At 30.5% G+C, this 21246-nt stretch overlaps 5 protein-coding genes across 5 annotated transcripts; 2 read left to right on the top strand and 3 right to left on the bottom strand.

Annotated features, from left to right (window-relative positions):
• Positions 1-514: 514 nt before the first annotated feature.
• LOC112591870 (52 kDa repressor of the inhibitor of the protein kinase-like) lies at positions 515-3109 on the bottom strand. The gene is made up of 4 exons (XM_025335802.1): positions 1946-3109; positions 1256-1859; positions 899-1181; positions 515-719 (listed from the first exon to the last, which is right to left on the bottom strand). The coding sequence occupies exons 1-4, from the start codon at positions 3107-3109 to the stop codon at positions 515-517; spliced, it is 2256 nt and encodes a 751-aa protein (XP_025191587.1).
• Positions 3110-9111: 6002 nt separating this feature from the next.
• On the top strand, positions 9112-10470 carry LOC112591869. Its single transcript, XM_025335801.1, has 3 exons — positions 9112-9286; positions 9789-9849; positions 10011-10470. The coding sequence occupies exons 1-3, from the start codon at positions 9112-9114 to the stop codon at positions 10468-10470; spliced, it is 696 nt and encodes a 231-aa protein (XP_025191586.1).
• A 4693-nt stretch (positions 10471-15163) lies between these two features.
• On the bottom strand, positions 15164-15952 carry LOC112591868 (transcription factor Adf-1-like). Its single transcript, XM_025335800.1, has 3 exons — positions 15796-15952; positions 15391-15541; positions 15164-15293 (listed from the first exon to the last, which is right to left on the bottom strand). The coding sequence occupies exons 1-3, from the start codon at positions 15950-15952 to the stop codon at positions 15164-15166; spliced, it is 438 nt and encodes a 145-aa protein (XP_025191585.1).
• Positions 15953-16308: 356 nt separating this feature from the next.
• LOC112591867 lies at positions 16309-17637 on the top strand. Its single transcript, XM_025335799.1, has 3 exons — positions 16309-16330; positions 16572-16653; positions 16737-17637. Exons 1-3 carry the CDS (start codon positions 16309-16311, stop codon positions 17635-17637), a joined length of 1005 nt encoding a protein of 334 aa, XP_025191584.1.
• A 215-nt stretch (positions 17638-17852) lies between these two features.
• On the bottom strand, positions 17853-19342 carry LOC112591866. The gene is made up of 3 exons (XM_025335798.1): positions 19186-19342; positions 18482-18632; positions 17853-18399 (listed from the first exon to the last, which is right to left on the bottom strand). The coding sequence occupies exons 1-3, from the start codon at positions 19340-19342 to the stop codon at positions 17853-17855; spliced, it is 855 nt and encodes a 284-aa protein (XP_025191583.1).
• Between the last annotated feature and the right edge of the window lie 1904 nt (positions 19343-21246).

The raw sequence follows: 21246 nt of genomic DNA, 5'->3' as shown, positions 1-21246 counted from the left end.
ACAAAACGTTTAAAGAGAACTTAATGAAGCGATAATTTTGATAGGAAATGTTGAACATAGCTGATAAAAGTAAAAATTAATGCAACCATGACATGTCATTTTTGTTCACTTTGCCAAGAAAACTTTGTGCACAACCACCAAAATACTTTTCCGTTCTGGTTCACAAAACAATCGAAATATCGTAATGTTCTAGTGAAACTCCCGCAGGAACATCACATACATTTCCAACCAGAATCACAACATATTCCAGTCGCTTACATCTTATATAAGTATACCACAACATTGATTTGAGGAGGCACTAGATGATGATTCAATCATATTCTTGATTCTTGTTATATGAGAATTTGTAATAAAACATATGTTGTATTATAATCGATAACTAATATAAATAATGTCTTTTATTATCTTTACAATCTTAATGTCTTTAATAAACAAAATTTTTAAATTAAAATTGTTGAATTTTATTTTAAAATACTAATATTACCTTGTACGGCCATAATCTTTCTGATGACATTTAGGAATATGAAAAGTGTTCTGTCCTCAAAGATTCTTCAAAGTTTTGCAAGCAGCTCGTCAAAACTTTTAATAGACATTTGAAGTAATCAAAATTTTGATTCGTGATCTCGTAATTTGAAAAGCAAAGCGTACAAAATTCCCCTTCAATTGGCTGGTCATACCAGTATTGGACGTGATATTCCTCTCTCCGTCTTTTTATTCGTCTGATTGCGTAAATAGCGCAATAATTAATGAGTTAACTAAGTGGATGGATTCTTTTAAAAGTTAAGTCTAACTAAATTATGTAACAAAAACTTAACATACCACGATCGAATTGCCGTCGCTATACACTAACGCTCATGACAGCCGATAAGTCAGCGCGTACCGTCAGCGCGCACAATACGCGCTGATCGTCGGTACAGCACTAAATCCAGCCAAAGAAGTAAGTCGATCCTCCTGCATTCTAGAGCGTAGCCAGGTTTTTACCCTTCTCAGAGTAGAAAAACTTCGTTCTGCAGTAGCTACACTCATTGGTAATGTACAAACTATACTTAGAAGCTGGTATACTGTAGGAAATATATTTGGATCACATTTATTTAAGGCGTCTATTGCTGTTGATGGAAATTGATCTTCACTCCACACACCAATATTTTTATTCCAAAACTTAAACCAAAGCTCAAGTTCACCTGAAATAATAAGAATTTTCATTGATTATCAATGAATTAAACATACTTTAACAAATTAATCAATAAAAAAATACTTTGCAAATGTAAATCAGCTGTATTATCTGATCCTGATGATAGCAGAGGAAAAAATCTTTTACTTGCTTCAAGTATATTTATACTTAAAGTATTATTTTCTTTTCCACAAAATACTTTAGGGATTAACAGTCTTAAATTAAATGCATTAATCACATCTGGACAGAAACGAGTATTCATATCCCCAAGAACCCCATCTAATAACGGTATATAAATTGACCAACGATAATAATCCTCTACACTTTGAGTAGGGTGATTGGCTCTATTCATTTGTGTTTTGGATATACGTGGTAATTGAATATCAAATCCTAAACTTTTAGCCATATTAGAAGATTCAATAAAAATATCTTTAAAAACATTATGTGAATTGGTTCTGTTCTTGTTTAACACTTCTTTAACTTCTTGAATAACAAAATTTGCACTTTCCAAATCAAGTGAAGTACTTTGCAGTATACGACTAACTGGAAGTGTCCATTTGAGTACGTCAATGAGTGAATAAAGTGAAATAATAAATGAACTATTACATATAGATAATTCAAGTGTATTCGCTTTAGTTGAAGAATTTTTATCAGTCCATAACTTAATATCAGCAAGAGCTTCTAAAATCTGAAATTAATTTTTAAACGATTGAGTACTTATATTTCAATATTTTATAAAATACAATTTTATAGTTATTAATTTATCATAATTACTTTTGGGAGAGTTGATTTGAACTGCAATATGCCATCATGTTGTTCAATCCATCTAGTTTGACATAATCCAGATAAACTTTTTCCTAATTTATTTTTAAGTATAGCAATCCTTTTAGCTGATCCATTAAAAAAAGCCACTATTTCTTTCAAACAACCAACTGTATTGCGAATTGAGACCACTTTTGATGACTGAGCCAGTGAGTTATTTAGTGCATGATTAAAACATGGGCATCGAACTGCGTAAATACATTCTTTTAAAATTGTAGTGACAGCTCCAATACTTTTTGAAGTCATAACTGCACATCCGTCTGTACCGATGCCAACACAGTTTTCCACATTTAAATTAAATTGTTTTAAAATGTTCAGTACTATATTTCCTAGAGCTTGACCAGTAAATTTTGTTTCACCAGACAGCATAATGTCTTCTTCTAAGATAGATTGATAAGCATCAACAAAAGTTAAAAACTTTTCATTTATTTTATTGTTTAAAATATATCTTATGGATAGACTAAGCTGTTCTCTATGGGCTATGTCAGTAGTTTCATCAAATATCACTGCATAAAACTTTGCTTCGTTAACGTCTTTAATAATTTGTAACTGAATTTCTTCGCCTATACAATTAAGGAGCTCATTTTGAGTTGTCTTACTAATATAAGTAGCTCGAGATGATGTAGTATCAAGATGATTTTTCAAGTTTTGGTCTCCTGAATTTATTTTAAACTTTAATAATTCTCTGAAGTTACCTGGATTTGCTACTAATGAATTTGAAGTATCATTTAATAATGGACCATCATCAATAGCTCCTCTAAGTGCAATATTCTGTCGTCCACATAATATTAGTGTTTCAATGATAGGTCTGATTCTTTCTCGATTTTCATTTATTTGGTTTAATCTTTGTAAATTAACTTGATTTATTATGGTAAAACTTGGATCTTGGTATGATTTTAAAAATGCATTCCCTGATAAAACTGAGTCCAAATGGTACTTATTAAGAGAATGAACAGTTAAACATCCATCTTTACCAGTTAACTTAGAAAATTTAAGTAGTGGAGTTTTGACTAATGTTTTAAGTGTCACATTACTTTTAGTAGCAGGTGCAAATAAAAAACAATATTTGCAATACAAACCTTTGCTAACGTCTGACATAACAAGCCAATGGAACATATTTAAATGATTCAAGGTTACCCTTCTTTTTTTTTCTTTTCCTTTGCACATTTGAATCGAATATGGAAGTATGTAATTGTTTGGAGGTACCCAATGATTAGTCAACAAAGCATGTTTGGTATTGTCATCAATAACATTTATGTTCACAAAGTTTCCAACATCTAAACTATGAAAAATAGTTTCAGTTGGTACAATAACCTGAGAAGCTGAGGTTGAATGTGAACTTATTGTTTGCTGAAAAAAAAGAAAAATATATGTAAATCAATCATACAATAAAATACTACTAAATTTTATTTTTGAATTTTCAATATTTTATTAGTAAATATTAATTCTTGTATCTATTAAAATGCTATGTTCACTGAGTAAAAAATACACAAATGAGTATTTTTCTATTACCTCAATGGCAGACTCAACATGAATGTATTTCTCAGTTTCAGCCTCTGCTTTCTTGTTTTTAAATGCTGTCGGATCATCCACTAATTCTTCAATTGAAGATTTAGATTTTTCCTGTAAAGTATTTAATAAATTATAATAGAACCAATTTCTTTTTTTTTTTTTTAAGTTATAATATTATTATTTATCCATGACCAGATTGGTAGTTACTATATAGTTATTAATTTTAAAATATACATACCAGATTCACAAAATACGAAGTAATTGCACGAGTACGAGCCTTTTTCTTTGGTGGTTCTGACATAATAAAATATATTATATATTATATTAGAATAGACTAATTGATTAACTAATAGATGCACTGGTATTTGCTGATCAATTCAGAATAAGAATATAAATTATAATATCGACTATTATGATTTAGCACTAGTAGCCAGTAGGTATAATCAACAATCGTTGTAGTCAACATAATATAGTTATCGCAATAACACGGTTCTAATCATACAATCAAAAACATATTCATATTATTGGAATTGTTTTATTATGTCTATGTTCTAACTTCTAATTATAGAATCAAAATAGTTCAACCACAATGTTATATTTTGATTGTCTGGGACTAACTTTGGTGGTGACGTGGCGCACTCTTGTGGTATTATCAATTAACATGTAATATTTATAATAATATTACTTACTCAATCTAATTTTGCTGTAATATTTATTATTTACTTAATGGTGTAATGTGTATTGTGTATTACGAATTAAAATATTTTAATTCGTGGTGTATATTGTATATAATATATATATCCACCTTGTTTAATATATTATAAATATATTATATATTAGTTATATTCTTATATTATATGTGATTTGAAAAATAGTAATATCACGATGTGTAGAATAATAAAAAAAAACTGAGAAATAATATGTCTGGGGGGGGGGGTGCGGCCCCCGTCCCCCCCCCCCCCTGGATCCGTCCCTGCATATTATCAAATATTCAAATCTATTTTTACACTACAATCAATGACAAAATAAATGCAATATCTTTATTTTTATAATGTTTAATATTTAAAAAAATGTAATCCAAACTTTTGTCTTGTAGATAAAACTTCATATAATATAATAATGATAAATTATCAAGTATTGTAGAACTTGATATTTAATAGAACATAATATTATTGATAAAATAAATATTAAAAAACTCAACTCCTTGAGATCATATTAGGTATTTAAAACAGTTTCAAATTAAAAATATTGATAAAAATTCTCTTAATACTAAATAACATAATTTCAGACTTTTGGTTACATATTTTAAAACTAATATAAAAATGATAAATTACTAAGTATTATTGAAGTTAATAATTATTGATTTAACATAATATTATTAACTAAATAAATGTTAAAAATACTCAATTTCCTGAGATCATATTAGGTATTTAAAACAAACTTTAAATTAAAAATATAAATAACAATTCTCATAGTATTAAAAATAAAAAAAAACATAATTTTAGACTTCTGGTTGAATAAAAAAAAAATCTTATTATTATAAATTTATACTTTACCAGTTCTAGGTTTAAATGTTTTTGTGTGTGGCAAAGTATCATAGAATGAGTGAGTGTCTTTAGGTAAAAACATTTTAAGCTTCTGTAAGTCATTCCATTTTGATAAGTTGATTGGTGATTGGTAATGGTTTACTATATAGTTGTTTGTAATTTGCACTTGGGTCAATTTTGGGATTCCTTCTTAAAGGTAGTTCAACATAAGGGTCATCAAATACTAACTTTTGAAATATACGTTTATATATAGGGTTATACTGTAGAGCTCTTAAATCTTTAACTTCTGGGTCTCCTTTTTTTTCCAGGTCTAATAGTACTATAAACATTATGAGTTTTAAAGTCCAGGAAAAAATCAAAACTCAAAAGAGTTACACCAAAAGCTGTTAGATTTTTTCTTGCTTCTTTGGTTATTTTTATAAAATCTGATGGCAGATAAATATCTTGGCCTTTTAGCTTTCTTTCCATGTGACAATGTGCATTATCACATGGCATTTGTGTATGACCTTTTACCAGATACTTTTGTTCAATAATAATTCCATATTTTATTGAAAAATTAAGAAGTGCGTTGGCTATTACTGAGTTCCTATTTTGGTAACCGCAACCATCTGAGTTTAATATAATTGGTTTTTTATCATTCATGCAAAATTTTTCTAAATGTTTAAGAATTATTGTTACAAATATCGATGCTTTCAACTCACCCTCACCCTCATGCCACCAATAATTTTCACAGTGACCTGTGCCATTATTATACAATGTCATATTATGTACCTTTAGTTTCATTGAATAATACAGAGCACTGTTTTGTAGATATGGACATAATTTTACAGCCTGGCAATCCATTGTATATAAGTAGCATTTATTTTCTTTGGCTAATTGGGTGTCATTTTTTAATTCTTCCCTGGCTCTATTTTTATGTGCAATGTGCTCAGCAAAGTCATCTTCCTCAACTTGTCCCATGTCATATGATGAACAAAAATCGCATTTGTCTTTTCTTGGCATAAATATGGAGAACTTTTTTTCTTTCATAAATTTGTAAAAATAATAACTACTTAATGGAATTATATTATCATCAACACATTTGGATTTGTACAGTTCAAAAACTTCTGATTTATGCATAAACGGACCTTCCAAATAAAGCCTATTAGTTTGTTTTCGGCAATAATGGGAAGGCATTTTTGCTAGACTAGAAAACCATTTTTGTAAGTGTTCAATTCTTTTTGATAGAGCAATTTTTTTAGGTGTTATGTTATCAGTATTACTGTCATTATGGTGTTTTGTCTTTTTCCCAACTATTTTAAACATCAAGATTTTGAGGAGCCTATGGAAGTTTGTAAAAAAATGTTTTTAAATACTCTTGATATGAATGATTGGATGTTGCACAACTGGATAAAAGAAGTAACTCATGGACTAGCTCGTGGACAATCTTTTATGTAATTTTTGTTCTTTGTTTGATACATCTTTGTATAACTCTTCAGTACGATTTATTGTATTAGCTATTTTCTTCACAACTGTTTTTACTACTGTTGTTTGTGTTTTCATTATATGTAAAATATTATTTCCTGTTTCTTCTGTTTTTTGAATTGCTTCCCTAGTTTTCTTAACACATTTGTTATCACACACACCAAATAACGTATACATAACATTACCTATGTTGCGTGCCAATATCAGATCCAGATCCAAGGTGTTATTAAAATGAATTGTACAACTTTTAATTACAATAATGTTTAATCTGTATAAATAAAATACATGTAACTGATATAAGAAGTGGCTGAGTGTCGTGAAGTTGCTCTGTTCTTCGTAGCTCTGGTACATCTCCCTTGTTGGTCTTCGAACTCCCTTATATACAAGAAAATCTCTTGTTGTTGTAATCGTCAATCTTCCAATTTAGATTAATTCTTGGAATTGTTTTCACATTTGAAACAACAATCTCCAGGATGTTATCGTCTTACTGGCAATTCTTGTAAACGCAAAACGACCTCGCCTAAGAACTACTATTTTGATTTATTACAATATTTTTACAAAATATGAATCTAATATTCGTATACATTATAATTATTAGATCACATATATATTTAGATCACTATTGCTAACACCTATAGCAATATTACACATTGTATTACATATTAGCATATCTCGTAGCTCATGAATATTATATTATATTATATTTATATTATTAGTACATCTCGTAGCCCATAACACCTCCCCACAAAAAAAAAGGTTTATGTCTGCAAGACAGAAATCTTTACAATTTTTATATGTATCAGTTACACTTCATTTACATCAATTGCTTAATAATAAATATGTTAGTAACATAAAATTTAAATCAATTAATTATATAATAAAATTTGTTAGTATATTCCTTTATAAAAAATCCTTCATCTCAATAATTATTACATAAATAAATCTGTGAACAATTAATGTTATTACACATGTATGTTACATTTAATAATTTTGTATTTTCCTAAATAATAACTGAATATCCCAATTTCCATTTAATAACTATATTTATATATATATTTTTTTTTCTAAAATTTAATATTTACCATATACACGTATATTAATAATTATTCTTCAAAAAATGTCACTCTAACTATTCATTTATATTATTATTAATTATATTTCCTCAATATCTCTCATTAATTAATATATTATAAAATATTATTTTCCTCAAAATCAATGTCTTTCACCTTTATTAACTATTATACTATTAACTATTATTAATTATTATCTCTTCTTTTTTTTTTTTTTAATTAATTATTAATTAATATCTCTTAAAAAAAATGTCACTCTAACTCTTATTTTTTTTTTTTTTTTTTAACGTGGTGATGGTGGAGCAGCAAATGGTATATCTTCGAAAACTTCCGTACTATAATTTCCTTTCCTCATTGGTTTCCTATATCTAACTATTCTCCTAGGCTCTATGATATGATGATTGCTAACATACCTACATTTTATTAGTATATACATAGCTAATATTAATATCATACATAATATAGCTAAACCTACTGTAGCATATAATAAATTTGAATGAATAAATTAATGTTTTTGTGCTTGTTCTCTTATTATCTCATTATCGATCATTTGTTGTACCTCATTGAGTGATTTAGATACACCATGTAGATCTGTTAATTGTATATCTTTTTCGTTATCCCATTTCTCATTTATTGTATAGTTATGTATGTGCTCAGGTATCTTGTCTAATAAATTTTTAATTTTAGTTACAGGTACAAAATCTTTGTATTTTCTACCTATATCTTCTTCTATTGCATTTAATACTACATCTCTTGTAAATATTCGACAACTTGTATCTATTATAGATATTTCTCCTGAGTTTTTCATTTCTTGAATAAACGGTTCTATTAAATCATCACATCCTACTGTTAAAACATCGTGTCCTACATGTATCCATGTATTTTTCTTGTTAAGCCTATGATATATATTTTCACTCAGTGTAAATTTTTTAAGTATACATTAATTCGGTATTGTATCCGCTCCTTTGAATAATTGTACTTCACATGGTTGATGACTATTAGCTTCTTGTATTGGCTGTGGTAATTTACATATTTTATACATATTTAATTCTGTACAATCACTTATTTGTTTATCTAAATAAGTAGTAAATTTTTTCCTATCTTTTGTTATTGCAATATATTCGTACGTAAGTGAAGTGATATACCATCCAACTATCGTTTTTTCCATACGATACATAGGTATAGGTATTACATTAAACAATGTAAATTCAATATCCATAATTAATGGTATTTTTGTAATAAACACTAATCTGTCGTTTTCATAATATACACTCATTTTTGCTATTTTTGAAAATTCACCTATTTCTGGTGGTTTTACCTAACCTAACCCTAGCCGCCGCGACTGTCGCGGTCACACTGTTTTTACGTAATTCCTATGGACTGGTGTCCAATGAGGGATTGCGGCTTTGCGACTATGAATGGGCCGCTGCGGCCCGCGGCTCTACTCAGTCGAAAGCAGTGTACAGCGACAGTCGCTAGCGGCTTTTGCTATTTGTATTGACTATTTTATATTATTTTAAATACCATGGCCGAATCACAAAACATTTCCAAAGTTGTCTTTATGCCTGATCAAGAAGAAAAGTTAATAGAAGAAGTACGAAATAATCCTGAACTGTATGATTTGTCCAAACCTAGCCACAAGGATATAATTTTGAAGGATGATATCTGGAAAAATATTTCTTTAAAAGTTGGAAGATCTGGTAAGTATTTTTGAATAATTTAAATAATCCAGTATTTTATAATCAACATAGGTACTATATAAAATAGTTACAATATAAAACAGTTCACATAAATTTATACTTGACGTCTTGACCAAATATGCGTAATTTCTAGGGCTTGTATTTGTATATACAATAGTAAATAAATGTAACAGTAAAGTAAATGTAACTTATTTTTGCTGTGACTTGATTAATTAATTTAGGCTAGTGATAAATTCGTTTCAAGTGATTTGCAATCAAATTAGCAATTTTATTATAATGTCAAATAATACAAACAATTATTTATGAAATCTGAATAGTGGAAAAATACACTCTGAATAAACCGTGAACAGTGAACACAACAAAGTTTCTATTTCTGTGTAGAAGCATGTTGAGTTAATTTCAGAAATATTTATAAATAATATCGCAAAAAGAAATCTAAAAATAATTTTAATAAAATGTCAATATAAAATATGCCTAATTTATTTCTTTATCTATATACCAGTTGACGATTGCAAGAGGCGATGGAAAAACATAAAAGACACTTATAATCGGAACAAAAGAAAGTTAGGAACAGGATCTGCTGCATCATCAAAAAAAAAAATGGATTTTGGCCGATCGCGTATCATTTTTAAACTCTGTGGACAATGAGCGAAAGTAAATAGCTATTTTTAAAAATATGTTTTACTTAAATATGCAACTATAATAGTTTCATTAATATTTTTAGTTCTACATCTAACATTGATACGCCACTAGATGAAGATGTAAGTGTTGGTACTGATGACGAGATTGATGTTGACGATTCAAATAAAGACGACAATGTTGAATTACCAACGTGTTCATTTGCGGGTAATCGTGTAAGATCAAAATCGGATAAGCTGGCAGCGATTTTAGCAAAAAAAACTGAAGATCGAAACATTATTATTCAAAGTTTTCAACGACAAAACGAACAACTTTTAAACGCAAATAAAAATCAAGAAGATGACACTCATTTATTTTATAAAAGCATAGCTATAACTGTAAAAAAATTACCGACAAAAGGCATTAATGAAGCTAAAATGAAAACACTTATGTTAGTCAATGAACTTCAAGAAAGATATGCTAATCCTCCTCAAATTACTACGCCTAGTTTTTTTTCCGATTCAAAACTTCCAACAAAACCAACAACATTACTACGGAGTTTCTAATCCACAAAACATATCGCCGATTTCATACTCTGACTCAGACCGTTCTCAAACTTCATCGTCTGCCATTTCATACCCTACATCGATCAACCCACAAACCATCGCACCATCGCACATGACATTCTCGCCTACAAACGACTTTGAAAGTACATCTTCACCGGCATACTTCAATAATTCTAATTAAATTCAGGATAGATTGCAGGTTAAATTGATTAAATTTATATCTATCTTTATAATAGGTACTTATAATATTTTAATAAAAAGACTGTTTCGTTTGTTACTTAATAATTTAAAATTTTTATCTCTATCATTTTTTTTATATAATAATTCATAATAATTAATAATAATAAAAAAAATAGAACAAAAAATAATAATGTACAAATTTGTCAACTTATTTCTATAGTATAGTGTTGCATAATCATAAAATAAAATTATTAAGAAAAATCTAAACTGTTTTGTTTTTGTTATAGTATTTAATTAACATGATATGACAATAGTTTAATACATAAATACATTGTATTATTATAACTACCTACCTAATTACAAATATTAGTTTAGTATATTAAGAAAATGTATAAGTAAGTGTAAAATGTATATAAATTATCTCTGCCACGATACTGATCCTTCATTATTAAAAAATGTTTTAAATCGTTCTCTCACCTCGAATCCGTTTGCCTGTAAAAATCCACCTCCTCTACGTATAGGTAACATGCTGTTGGAAGGTAAGTCTTGGTCATGGTCATATTCGTAGTATGGGTGTTTGTTATTTTCCAAATAACCATCCCTTAACATGTTATGTAACATACAAGCTACCCATATCAAATCGTCAGAAGTCGAGGTTTCAAGATTAATGGGTTGATAAAAAACACGAAAAACTTGGCTTAGCAAACCAAACGCGTTTTCGGTCACACGTCTAGCTCGGCTAAGTCTATAATTGAATACCGTTTTTGTAGTATCGTCTCTGCTTGATTTTCTCGAGTAGGGTTTCATTATATGCGTGTGTAGACGAAAAGCTTCATCCCCAACGATTACATGCGGGACAATTATATCAGAACCTGGAAGAGAACATTCCTCAGGAAAACTAAATGAACTATTTAAAATCTGTTGGCCCATAATGGATTTTAGAAAAATACCACTGTCTCCTTCTTTCCCATATGAGCCTATATCCACCACGACAAATTTGCAGTTAGCATCGACCATTACCAACAAAACGACAGAAAAAAAATCTTTATAGTTATGAAATAATGACCCCGAATTATCCGGACTCCGAACTCTAATATGCTTGCCATCAATGGCCAGAATGCAATTGGGAAAGTTCCACTTGTAACAAAATTCATTAGCTTTCTTTTTGAAGTCAACTTCACTTGGATCTGGTAAAAATATAGGTTTTAATTTTTTTTTCAAAATCAGTAACGTTTCCTTCACAATTCTGCTGATATATGTATGACATATTCGAAAACTAAACGATAACGAACGAAATTACTCACCGGTAGCCATGTACCTGTTAAAAAAATTTTTTCAGTGTATTATGTGTATAATATTACAAATTAAATGAGAATGATCTAAACATGTAGTTCTAAAGTTTTGTTATTAGAAGCATTATGTAGGTATACAATATACATTATAGTTACCGCAGTGTCAGTGATAGTTTTTCTGCTGCTGTAATCGGTTTTTTCACTCTGTTGCTGTGTGGCTTAGTTAGTTCAAACTTAACTAGGGATAATAAATAATCAAACTGTTGACGATTGACCCGAAAAAACTCACGAAATTTTGGTTCATTATTTAATAAATGTCTCTCAATTAAAATTTCAAAAAAACCTTCATTTGAACGACTTTGATATAAAATGTCAACTTTCTTTTTTTTTGCATTCAAGTAGGAAAATAATAATTTTTCTTCCTCTTCTTCCTCCTCCAAAAAAAGCTGCACAATTTTATTGTTATTCACGATGTACGTATTGACCATATTGAATAATATTACAAACACCACACAGAATAAATAGGTCTCTACACTACGAGCTCTAAAACCACACTATTTTGACGAGCCGCAGCGACCAGTCGCCGGTGTTGAACAACAGGCAGACATCGGCGGCTGATCACCCCAGTAGTCGCAGCAGTAGCCGCGGCGGCTGGCCGCTGCGGCTAGCCGCGCCTTGGACACCGTACCTTAAAGGTACGGTTTCCTAGACGCGACCGGTCGCCGAGACAGGTCGCCGTCCGACTGTTAATATGTAATTCCTATTATCTGGTTTCCAACGCACGACTGTTGTCGCGCGACTGAACTTTATCGTGGCGACCGGCGACACTACAGGTACGGTGTCCAATGCGCGACCGGTCGCCGCGACCAGTTATAATTTTCAGTCGCTGATGACCGACTGGTGTCCAATGCGCGACCGATCGTAGTTAAAAGGTAGGTACTCGATTCTAAATTTCGTCAGTAGCACGCCGATGTCTATCTAAAGGTACGGTTTCCAAGGCGCGGCTGGTCGCGGCAGCCGATCGCAGCGACCAGCCGCGGCGACCGGCCGCTGCGATCTGACTGGTTTCCTAGGCATACATATATTGCCGCAGCTCTAAATATATTTTCTTTATTTTGTCAGTAATACTTTGCATTTTGTAAAGTAGAGACGTCGTCATCAGTATAAAGTGTTTTAATCATACAATTTCAGTATGTCTGAAGTAATGTGCGTTGTGAATAATAACAAAATTATATTAGATTTACTTGAAGAAGAAGAGGAAGAAGATCAGTTATTATTTTCTTATTTACTTCCAAATAAAAGGAAATCGACCAACATTTTATTTAAAAACCGCGAGTTTGAAGGTTTTTTTGAAATATTGATCAATAGGCATTTATTAGAAAATGAAACTAAGTTTCGAGAGTTTTTCCGTATCAACTACGAACAGTTTAATTTTATATTATCTTTAGTTGAATTTGAACTTACAAAAGAACCTTCGAATAGAGTAAAAAATCCCATTTCTGCTGCAGAAAAATTAGCAATTACCTTGAGGTATGTATAAATCTGTTTAAAGTTATGTTTGAATGCAAGTAATTAAATATTATTTTTGTTAAAACTACGTAGTATGTTTTTTCTTAATTTCTATAGATATATGGCTACTGGTGAATCGTTTCGTTCGTTGTCTTTTGGGTTTCGAGTTAGTCATAGCTACATAAGTATAATTATTAAACAAACATTGACCGTTTTAAAATCAAAATTGGTTCCAATTTTTATGCCTAATCCGAATACTATCGATTTCAAAACAAAAGCTGCAGAATTCAGTTGCAAATGGAATTTCCCTAACTGTATTCTTGCAATTGATGGCAAACACATACGTATACGTAGTCCAAGCAATTCTGGTTCTCTGTTTCACAACTATAAAGATTTTTTTTCCATTGTTTTACTTGCTATGGTTGATGCGAACTATAAATTCATAGTGGTTGACATAGGTTCCTACGGAAAAGAAGGCGATAGTGGAATTTTCCTAAAGTCTATAATGGGTAAGCAAGTATTGGATGGATCCTTTTGTTTTCCAGAAGATAGTGTATTACCTGGATCTGACATAGTCGTACCACATGTGATTGTTGGTGATGAGGCTTTCAGACTGCACAACCATATTATGAAGCCATATACAAGAAAAGCGAGTAAAAACGATATAACAAAAAAAATATTTAACTATAGACTCAGTCGAGCAAGACGAGTAACGGAAAACGCTTTTGGTTTATTAAGTCAAATTTTCAGGGTGTTTTACCAGCCAGTTAATATAGAAACATCAACCTGTGATAATCTGACTTGGGTAGCTTGTTGTCTACATAACATGTTGAGAGAAGGTTACTTAGAAAAAAACCACCGGACTTTCTATGATTATGATAAAGACCAATCGACACCAGTGGATAATATGTTATCATTATCTAGAGGTGGAGGATTTTCCAATATTGAAGGTTTCGAAGTAAGAGAACTTTTTAAAACCTACTTTAACCGTGAAGGATCAATACCATGGCAATTTTAATTACATTTATATTATTATTTTATTTGTATAAATACCAAAAATTTTGTTTGTACAATTAGGTTATTTTTAATTATTACATTTAAGTTAAGAGTTTTTTTTGTTTATATACATTTTTACACACATTTTTATTGTAAAAAAATTAAAAAACATATCAATTCCAAAAAAAAAAAAATGTTTTACTTTTGCTTAAATCGTAATATTTTGTACAAGCATATAAATAAAAAATAAAATAAAATAAATAACAGGGTACTAAATAAACGGTTATTTTACAATTATTAATTAAACATAAATGCTTTGAAAACTTACTATTCAAAATTATAAGTCGTGTAGCCTTGAGAACTGTCCGATGCTGTATATGATGAGCTTGGTGTAGATGGCTGAATATAGTTGTCATCAAATACGTGCAATTGTTGAGTTGGATATGTTATGGCATGTTGCTGTGGTGTAGTACAGTAAGAATACTTTTCCTCGAGTTCACTCACCATTGTTAATGCTTTTAATTTTGCCTCAATTATACCTTTAGGTGGTAATTTTTTTACGGTCATTGCTAAGCTTTTAAAAAATAAATCTACTTCATCTTCGCTGTTTTTGGCATTTAAAATGTCTTCGTTTTGTTTTTGAATTTTTTCTAATAATTGTTTACGCTCTGCCGTTCTTTTTGCCAACATCACCGCCATTTTATCTTTATTTGACCTTATACGCTGTCCAGCATCGAGAATCCTTCATTCGTGTTTGCAGTTTTTTCTTCTTGTATAGCTTCAATTGATTCTTCATCTTCTTCATGTGAAAAACTTTCATCTATCATGGTCGCATTCGAAGAAGAACTAAATATTAAATATTTAAAATTAACAAATTATTGCTATATTTGTATATTATATATTTTTATTTCTATTATTGTTATTAAATGTATATAATAAATACCTTCGTTCACACTCTACTCCATCAAGAAACGAAATATGTGCTGCCAAAGGCCATTTTTTTTTCGATGTTCTAGCTGAACCTGTGCCCAATTTACGTTTGTTTCGGTTGTACGTATCCCTTATGTTTTTCCACCGTTTTTTACATTCATCTCCTATTATATAAATATGTATACTTTATAATTTTATTTACATAAATTTGTACAACATTTGTCAGCATATCTTTTAAATTTAGTATTAATGTTGTGTTATCTTTTGATAATCTCGCTTCTATACACACCAAGTATAAATAAATACAGTCAATAGATAGACAGTGTTTATTTTTAAATCAAACATTCTGTAGATGGTTTATAAAACTATTATTTTTATAAAATAATAGAACTATAATAAAATAATTTAAGTTACTTACCAGATTTACCAATTTTCAAGCCAATATCTTTCCAAATCTCATCTTTCAGAATTATATCTTTGTGCTTTGAATCAGCGCTGTCGTATAAAATCGGATTTTTCCGAACGGATTCAATAAGAATTTCCTCGTGTTCCGGCAAAAATATTACTTTCGACATTATAAATATTTTATACTTTTAATGCTAGTTAATAATATCACAGCTATATATTTATAATATTTGAAAATACTTTGAATACTAGACAAACTAGACAACAACAAAGTATTAAAATTATTTAATGAAAACTAAATTTTTGATAATAGCCGCCAGCGACTGTCGCGATACACTGCTTTCGTCGCGGTCAAGTCACCGGCCGTCGCGGCTCAAGTTCAGTCGCGAGCCGCAGCCGCGCTTTGGAAACCAGTCAATAGGGATAACGTGTAAATATTTTTGCTGCGACAGCCGCGGCGATCGGCCGCCGCGACCAGCCGCGCCTTGGAAACCGTACCTTAAGGTTGACGTAAAACGGTACCAACATGTCCGATAATGAGTTGCTGTGTATTTTGAATAATAATAAATTAATTATAAACTTAATAGAAGATGAATTGGAAGATAATGAAATATTATTTTCGTATTTGTTGCCTAAAAAAAAGGAAACCAATTGATTCCTTATTTTTAAACCACGATTCTGAAGGATATTTTAAAATCCTAATAAATAGACATTTGTTCGAAAATGACGTCAAATTTCGAGAATTTTTTCGCATTAGTCGCCAACAATTCGATTTTTTGTTATCGTTAGTTGAATTGGAACTTACAAAATTACCTTCAAGGAGAGTAAAAGACCCCATTTCTGCAGCGGAAAAATTGGCAGTTACCTTGAGGTATGTGTTCAAACTACTATAATGGTTTTAGATATAAAATTTAATAGTACATAATTTTAAATAAATTTGTTTTATTTATGTAGGTATATGGGTGAATCATTACGATCTTTATCGTTTGGTTTTCGAATTTGTCACACCTACATAAGTAGAATTCTTAAAAAAACTTTGGCTGTATTGAAAGCAAAATTAATACCAATATTTTTGAAAGACCCGAAAAACGTAGATTTTAAAGGCAAAGCTGCAGAATTTAGTTGTAAATGGAATTTTCCAAATTGTATTCTGGCAATCGATGGGAAACATATACGTATACGTAGTCCAAAAAATTTGGGAAGTTTATTTCATAATTACAAGGATTTCTTTTCCATTGTGTTATTGGCAATGGTTGATGCAAACTATAAATTTATAGTAGTAGATATAGGTTCTTATGGAAAGGAAGGTGACAGTGGCATTTTCCTAAAATCAACTATGGGCAAACAAATTCTGAACGGATCATTTGGTTTTCCGGAAGATTCTACACTACCTGGGTCTAGCATAGTCGTACCCCACGTGATTGTTGGTGATGAAGCGTTCAGGTTGCATAAACATATAATGAAGCCATATACAAAGAAAGCTGGTAGAGACGATGTAACAACAACCATTTTCAATTATAGACTAAGTCGAGCAAGAAGAGTCACTGAAAATGCTTTTGGTTTATTGAGCCAAGTTTTTAGAGGGTTTTATCAGCCGATAAATTTAGATACATCAACTTGTGAAGATCTTATTTGGGTTGCGTGTTGCTTGCACAATATGTTGAGAACTGGTTACATGGAAAAAAATAATCACCCATTTTACGACTACGAAGATGAACAATCAACACCAACAAATAACATGTTACCATTATCAAGAGGAGGTGGATTTATCAACATTGAAGGTTTTGATGTAAGAGAGCGTTTCAAGTCATACTTCAATAATGAAGGCTCTGTACCATGGCAATTTTGTAAATAATTAAATACTTTTAAATATTTTATAATAATAACATTTTATTAAAATACTTTTTAAAATTATAAATAACACTGTACCTTTTAGTATATATTTTTAAGCATAACAAAAATATTTGTATTATATCTTAGTGATTACAAATATAATTTTAAAAAAAATATCTGTTTTTGAATGAAATAAAATAATAACCTTCAATCTTGAACACTATAGTAATAACAAATCTATTCATATAATATATTTTCATCAAAATTGTATGTTGTAAAACCTTGTGAGCTTTCAGATGTACCGTATGTTGAAGTTGATGCATTTGAAGGTGACATTTGTATGGAGTTTTCATTTGGTTGATTAAAATATCCTTGAGCTGTAAAATTTCTTGTTGGTTGTGCAGCATATTTTTCTTCAGCTTCAGCCACCAATGCTAATGTTTTCATTTTTACTTCGTTGATACCTTTAGTAGGTAACTTCTTTACAGTCATGGCCAAACTTTTGAAAAATAAATCTATATCATCACCCTCATTCATTTTTCTATTTAAAATTGTCTCATTTTGAGACTGGATAGCTGCTATTAACTTTTTTTGTTCTTCATTTCTTGTTGCAAGGAGGACTGCCAACTTGTCCTGCTTCGATCTTATACGTTGTGGACTATCTTTGGTTTTTTCGGTTTCTTCTGTTATTCCTCCGTCAAACTCATCCCCTATTCCTCTGTCAAGTTCTCCTTCTTCATGTAGTACTGTTGCACTTTCAGTTACACTTATATTTGATGAAGAACTAAATACAAAAAAATATATACAAATATATACAATTTATTAAGTATTGTATTAAAATGTATAAAAGCCTAATTAGTAATCACCTTCGTTCGTGTTGAACTTTATCTAGAAAAGATACGTGTGCTGCCAAAGGCCACTTTTTTTTTAGCGATCTTTCAGAACCCGTACCCAATTTTCTTTTATTACGATTGTAAGAATCTCTGATATTTTTCCAACGCTTTTTGCAATCTTCGACTATACAATTTTAATATACAATAATTATTCGTTTTATATTGTACAGGAATAACCAAAATAATACAAAAAACATACACCATGTATAAAACAAACATATAATAATAATTTTAAACTATGTAATACGTTTTCTTTATCAGCTGCCATTGACACTCGAGTCGGCCGATCACAATAAAATATAAATATACGAGTACATATTGGTATAATAATAGAAAATGGTTAATAACATAACTATAAATAAATGTGGTTAAGTTTACGCCACTGTGTTTATCACATCTCATCACCAGTCAAAATAGTGAATTGTCAATGTATTTATATATTTGTCGACACCGGCGACCAGGGCAATGTTATACATGTTTGACAACCCGTCGTGGCGTTGAACGTGTTAAACATAATTATTATTAAATATATTGTATAAAATTATATAATTAATATCATATAAAAATATAAATATTATCATTATTAAGTATAAATTGTTTATTGTATTTGTTGTACACAGATTGTAAATAGGTAGTCGTTATTCTTATTTAAATAAAAAAAAATATTAACTACTTACCAGACTTTCCAATTTTTTGGGAAATTTCTTTCCATTTTGCATCTTTAACTATTAAATTAAAATATTGCATGTGTGAACAGTCATAAAGCTCTGGATATTTACGCACGGATTCAATAAAAAGTTCATCTTCTTGTGATGTAAATGCTATAGCCGACATATTGACCGGGAGAACGAATCGTCGACGCGTCGCGCTACACTGCTCTCGTCGCGGTATTGTCGCGGGTCGCGACGGCAAATTATCTGTCGCGCGTTGCAGTCGCGGGTAGGACACCAGTCAATGGGAAACGCGAATAATCGGTAGAGCGCGACCTGTCGCCGCGACCGGTCGCGGCGACAGATCGCGCATTGGACACCGTACCTTACCGGTCCGAGAGCAGTGTATTGCGACCGATGCGCGCGACCGTCGATTTTTTTTAGTCACAAACCAACTTTTGGGTAGTGAATTTCGATCATCACGTGCACGAATATGGCTAAATTGCATTTTTCGGGAGAAGAAGAAGAACAACTGATCGAATTGGTTCGAAAAAATGTTGAGTTGTTTGATCTGTCACACAACAAATATAAAGATGCAGAACATAAAGATAGTATTTGGTTAGATATTGCTAACACCATCGGGAAATCTGGTATGTAATATTTATCTATAACATAATAATTATATAATCTAGTAATAAGATTAATTTAATACAATACAATGGCGTAGATACAAAATAACTGAATTTTATTTAATATTTTTGTAGTTTGTATTTTAGAAAAATGTTGTGAATCACTGTCTATAGTAAAGTTGTATTATTGCTACGGACTAAGATATGTAATATAATATAATATATTGTGGTTTATGGTAATAAATAATCACTCACAATTTATAAAATATTAAGCACTATATTACTGTGATATGTATGTACAAGAATGAAATATAACAAATACTAATTACGCGTACAATATTACTGCGAACTGAACAACACAGTAAGTCGCGATACATGGTCACTGACGGAATGAAAATTGAGCATCTGATCAGCTGGTATTTATAGGCTCCGCTTTGTTCTAGAACATCCCCGAATATACTCTAGCGAGACCATCGTGGAATATTCTAGAACATGGGTTTTTCCTATTGTACGCTGTCGACATCGTAAATAATTTGGGCGGCTCGTTGTGTATTGTTCACATCGCCACAATATGTATAAATAGTATATTTTAGTCATTTCAATGACTGAACCGATAAGATAAAATACCATGGGTTATCTATATATATATAATATATAGTAATAATATAGAACCGACACGTGCACAATTTTAATATCTTATCTTAAGTCTGTATAGTATCCAACTAACTTATTATTATTATAATTATTATGTAGTATTTTATATTATTTTAGTTGACGACTGCAAAAAAAAATGGAAGTATATACGCGATTCACACAATCGCTGCAAAAGAAAACTCGGCACCGGGTCTGCAACTTCAGCAAAAAAATGTTTACCTTCAGCAGATCGTGCATCTTTTCTAAATACAGTTCAAAACGAACGGAGGTATCTATACAAAATTTTTTTCAATAAAATTTATCAAAAGCATATATTATACCTAATAATATTAATATTAATAATAATAATAAATATTTTCATTAGTTCTACTTGCAACATCATACCACAGAGCGAGGAAGACAATGTCGAAGAAGATGTGGTCATTGATGGAGATTTTGGCGTTTTACCACTCCAGGATAAAGATTCCCCTGGATGTTCCCTATTAGATAAGCGTGCACGGTCTAAAGTAGACAAGCTATCAGCGTTAGTGACAAAAAGGGCAGAAGAAAGAAACAGGACATTTAAACGAATTGAAGAACAAAATCAACTAATCTTAAATGCAGAAAAACACAAAGATGATGATATCGATTTATTTTTTAAAAGTTTGGCATTAAGTGTTAAAAAACTGCCACAGGCAGCCATAAAAGAAGCCAAACTAAAGGCATTAATTATGGTTAACGAACTTGAGGACAAATATAGTGCAATTTCAGCAACACCTTCAAGTACTTTTTTGCCTATTCAAACTTACAATAACTATGAATATTC

This window comes from Melanaphis sacchari, unplaced genomic scaffold, assembly GCF_002803265.2.
Source record: "Melanaphis sacchari strain LSU unplaced genomic scaffold, SCAv2.0 Contig1464_pilon_pilon, whole genome shotgun sequence".
Taxonomy (NCBI): Eukaryota; Metazoa; Arthropoda; class Insecta; order Hemiptera; family Aphididae; genus Melanaphis; species Melanaphis sacchari.
Note: the sequence above shows the minus strand (reverse complement) of the source record. Positions and strands in the feature narration are given on the sequence as shown.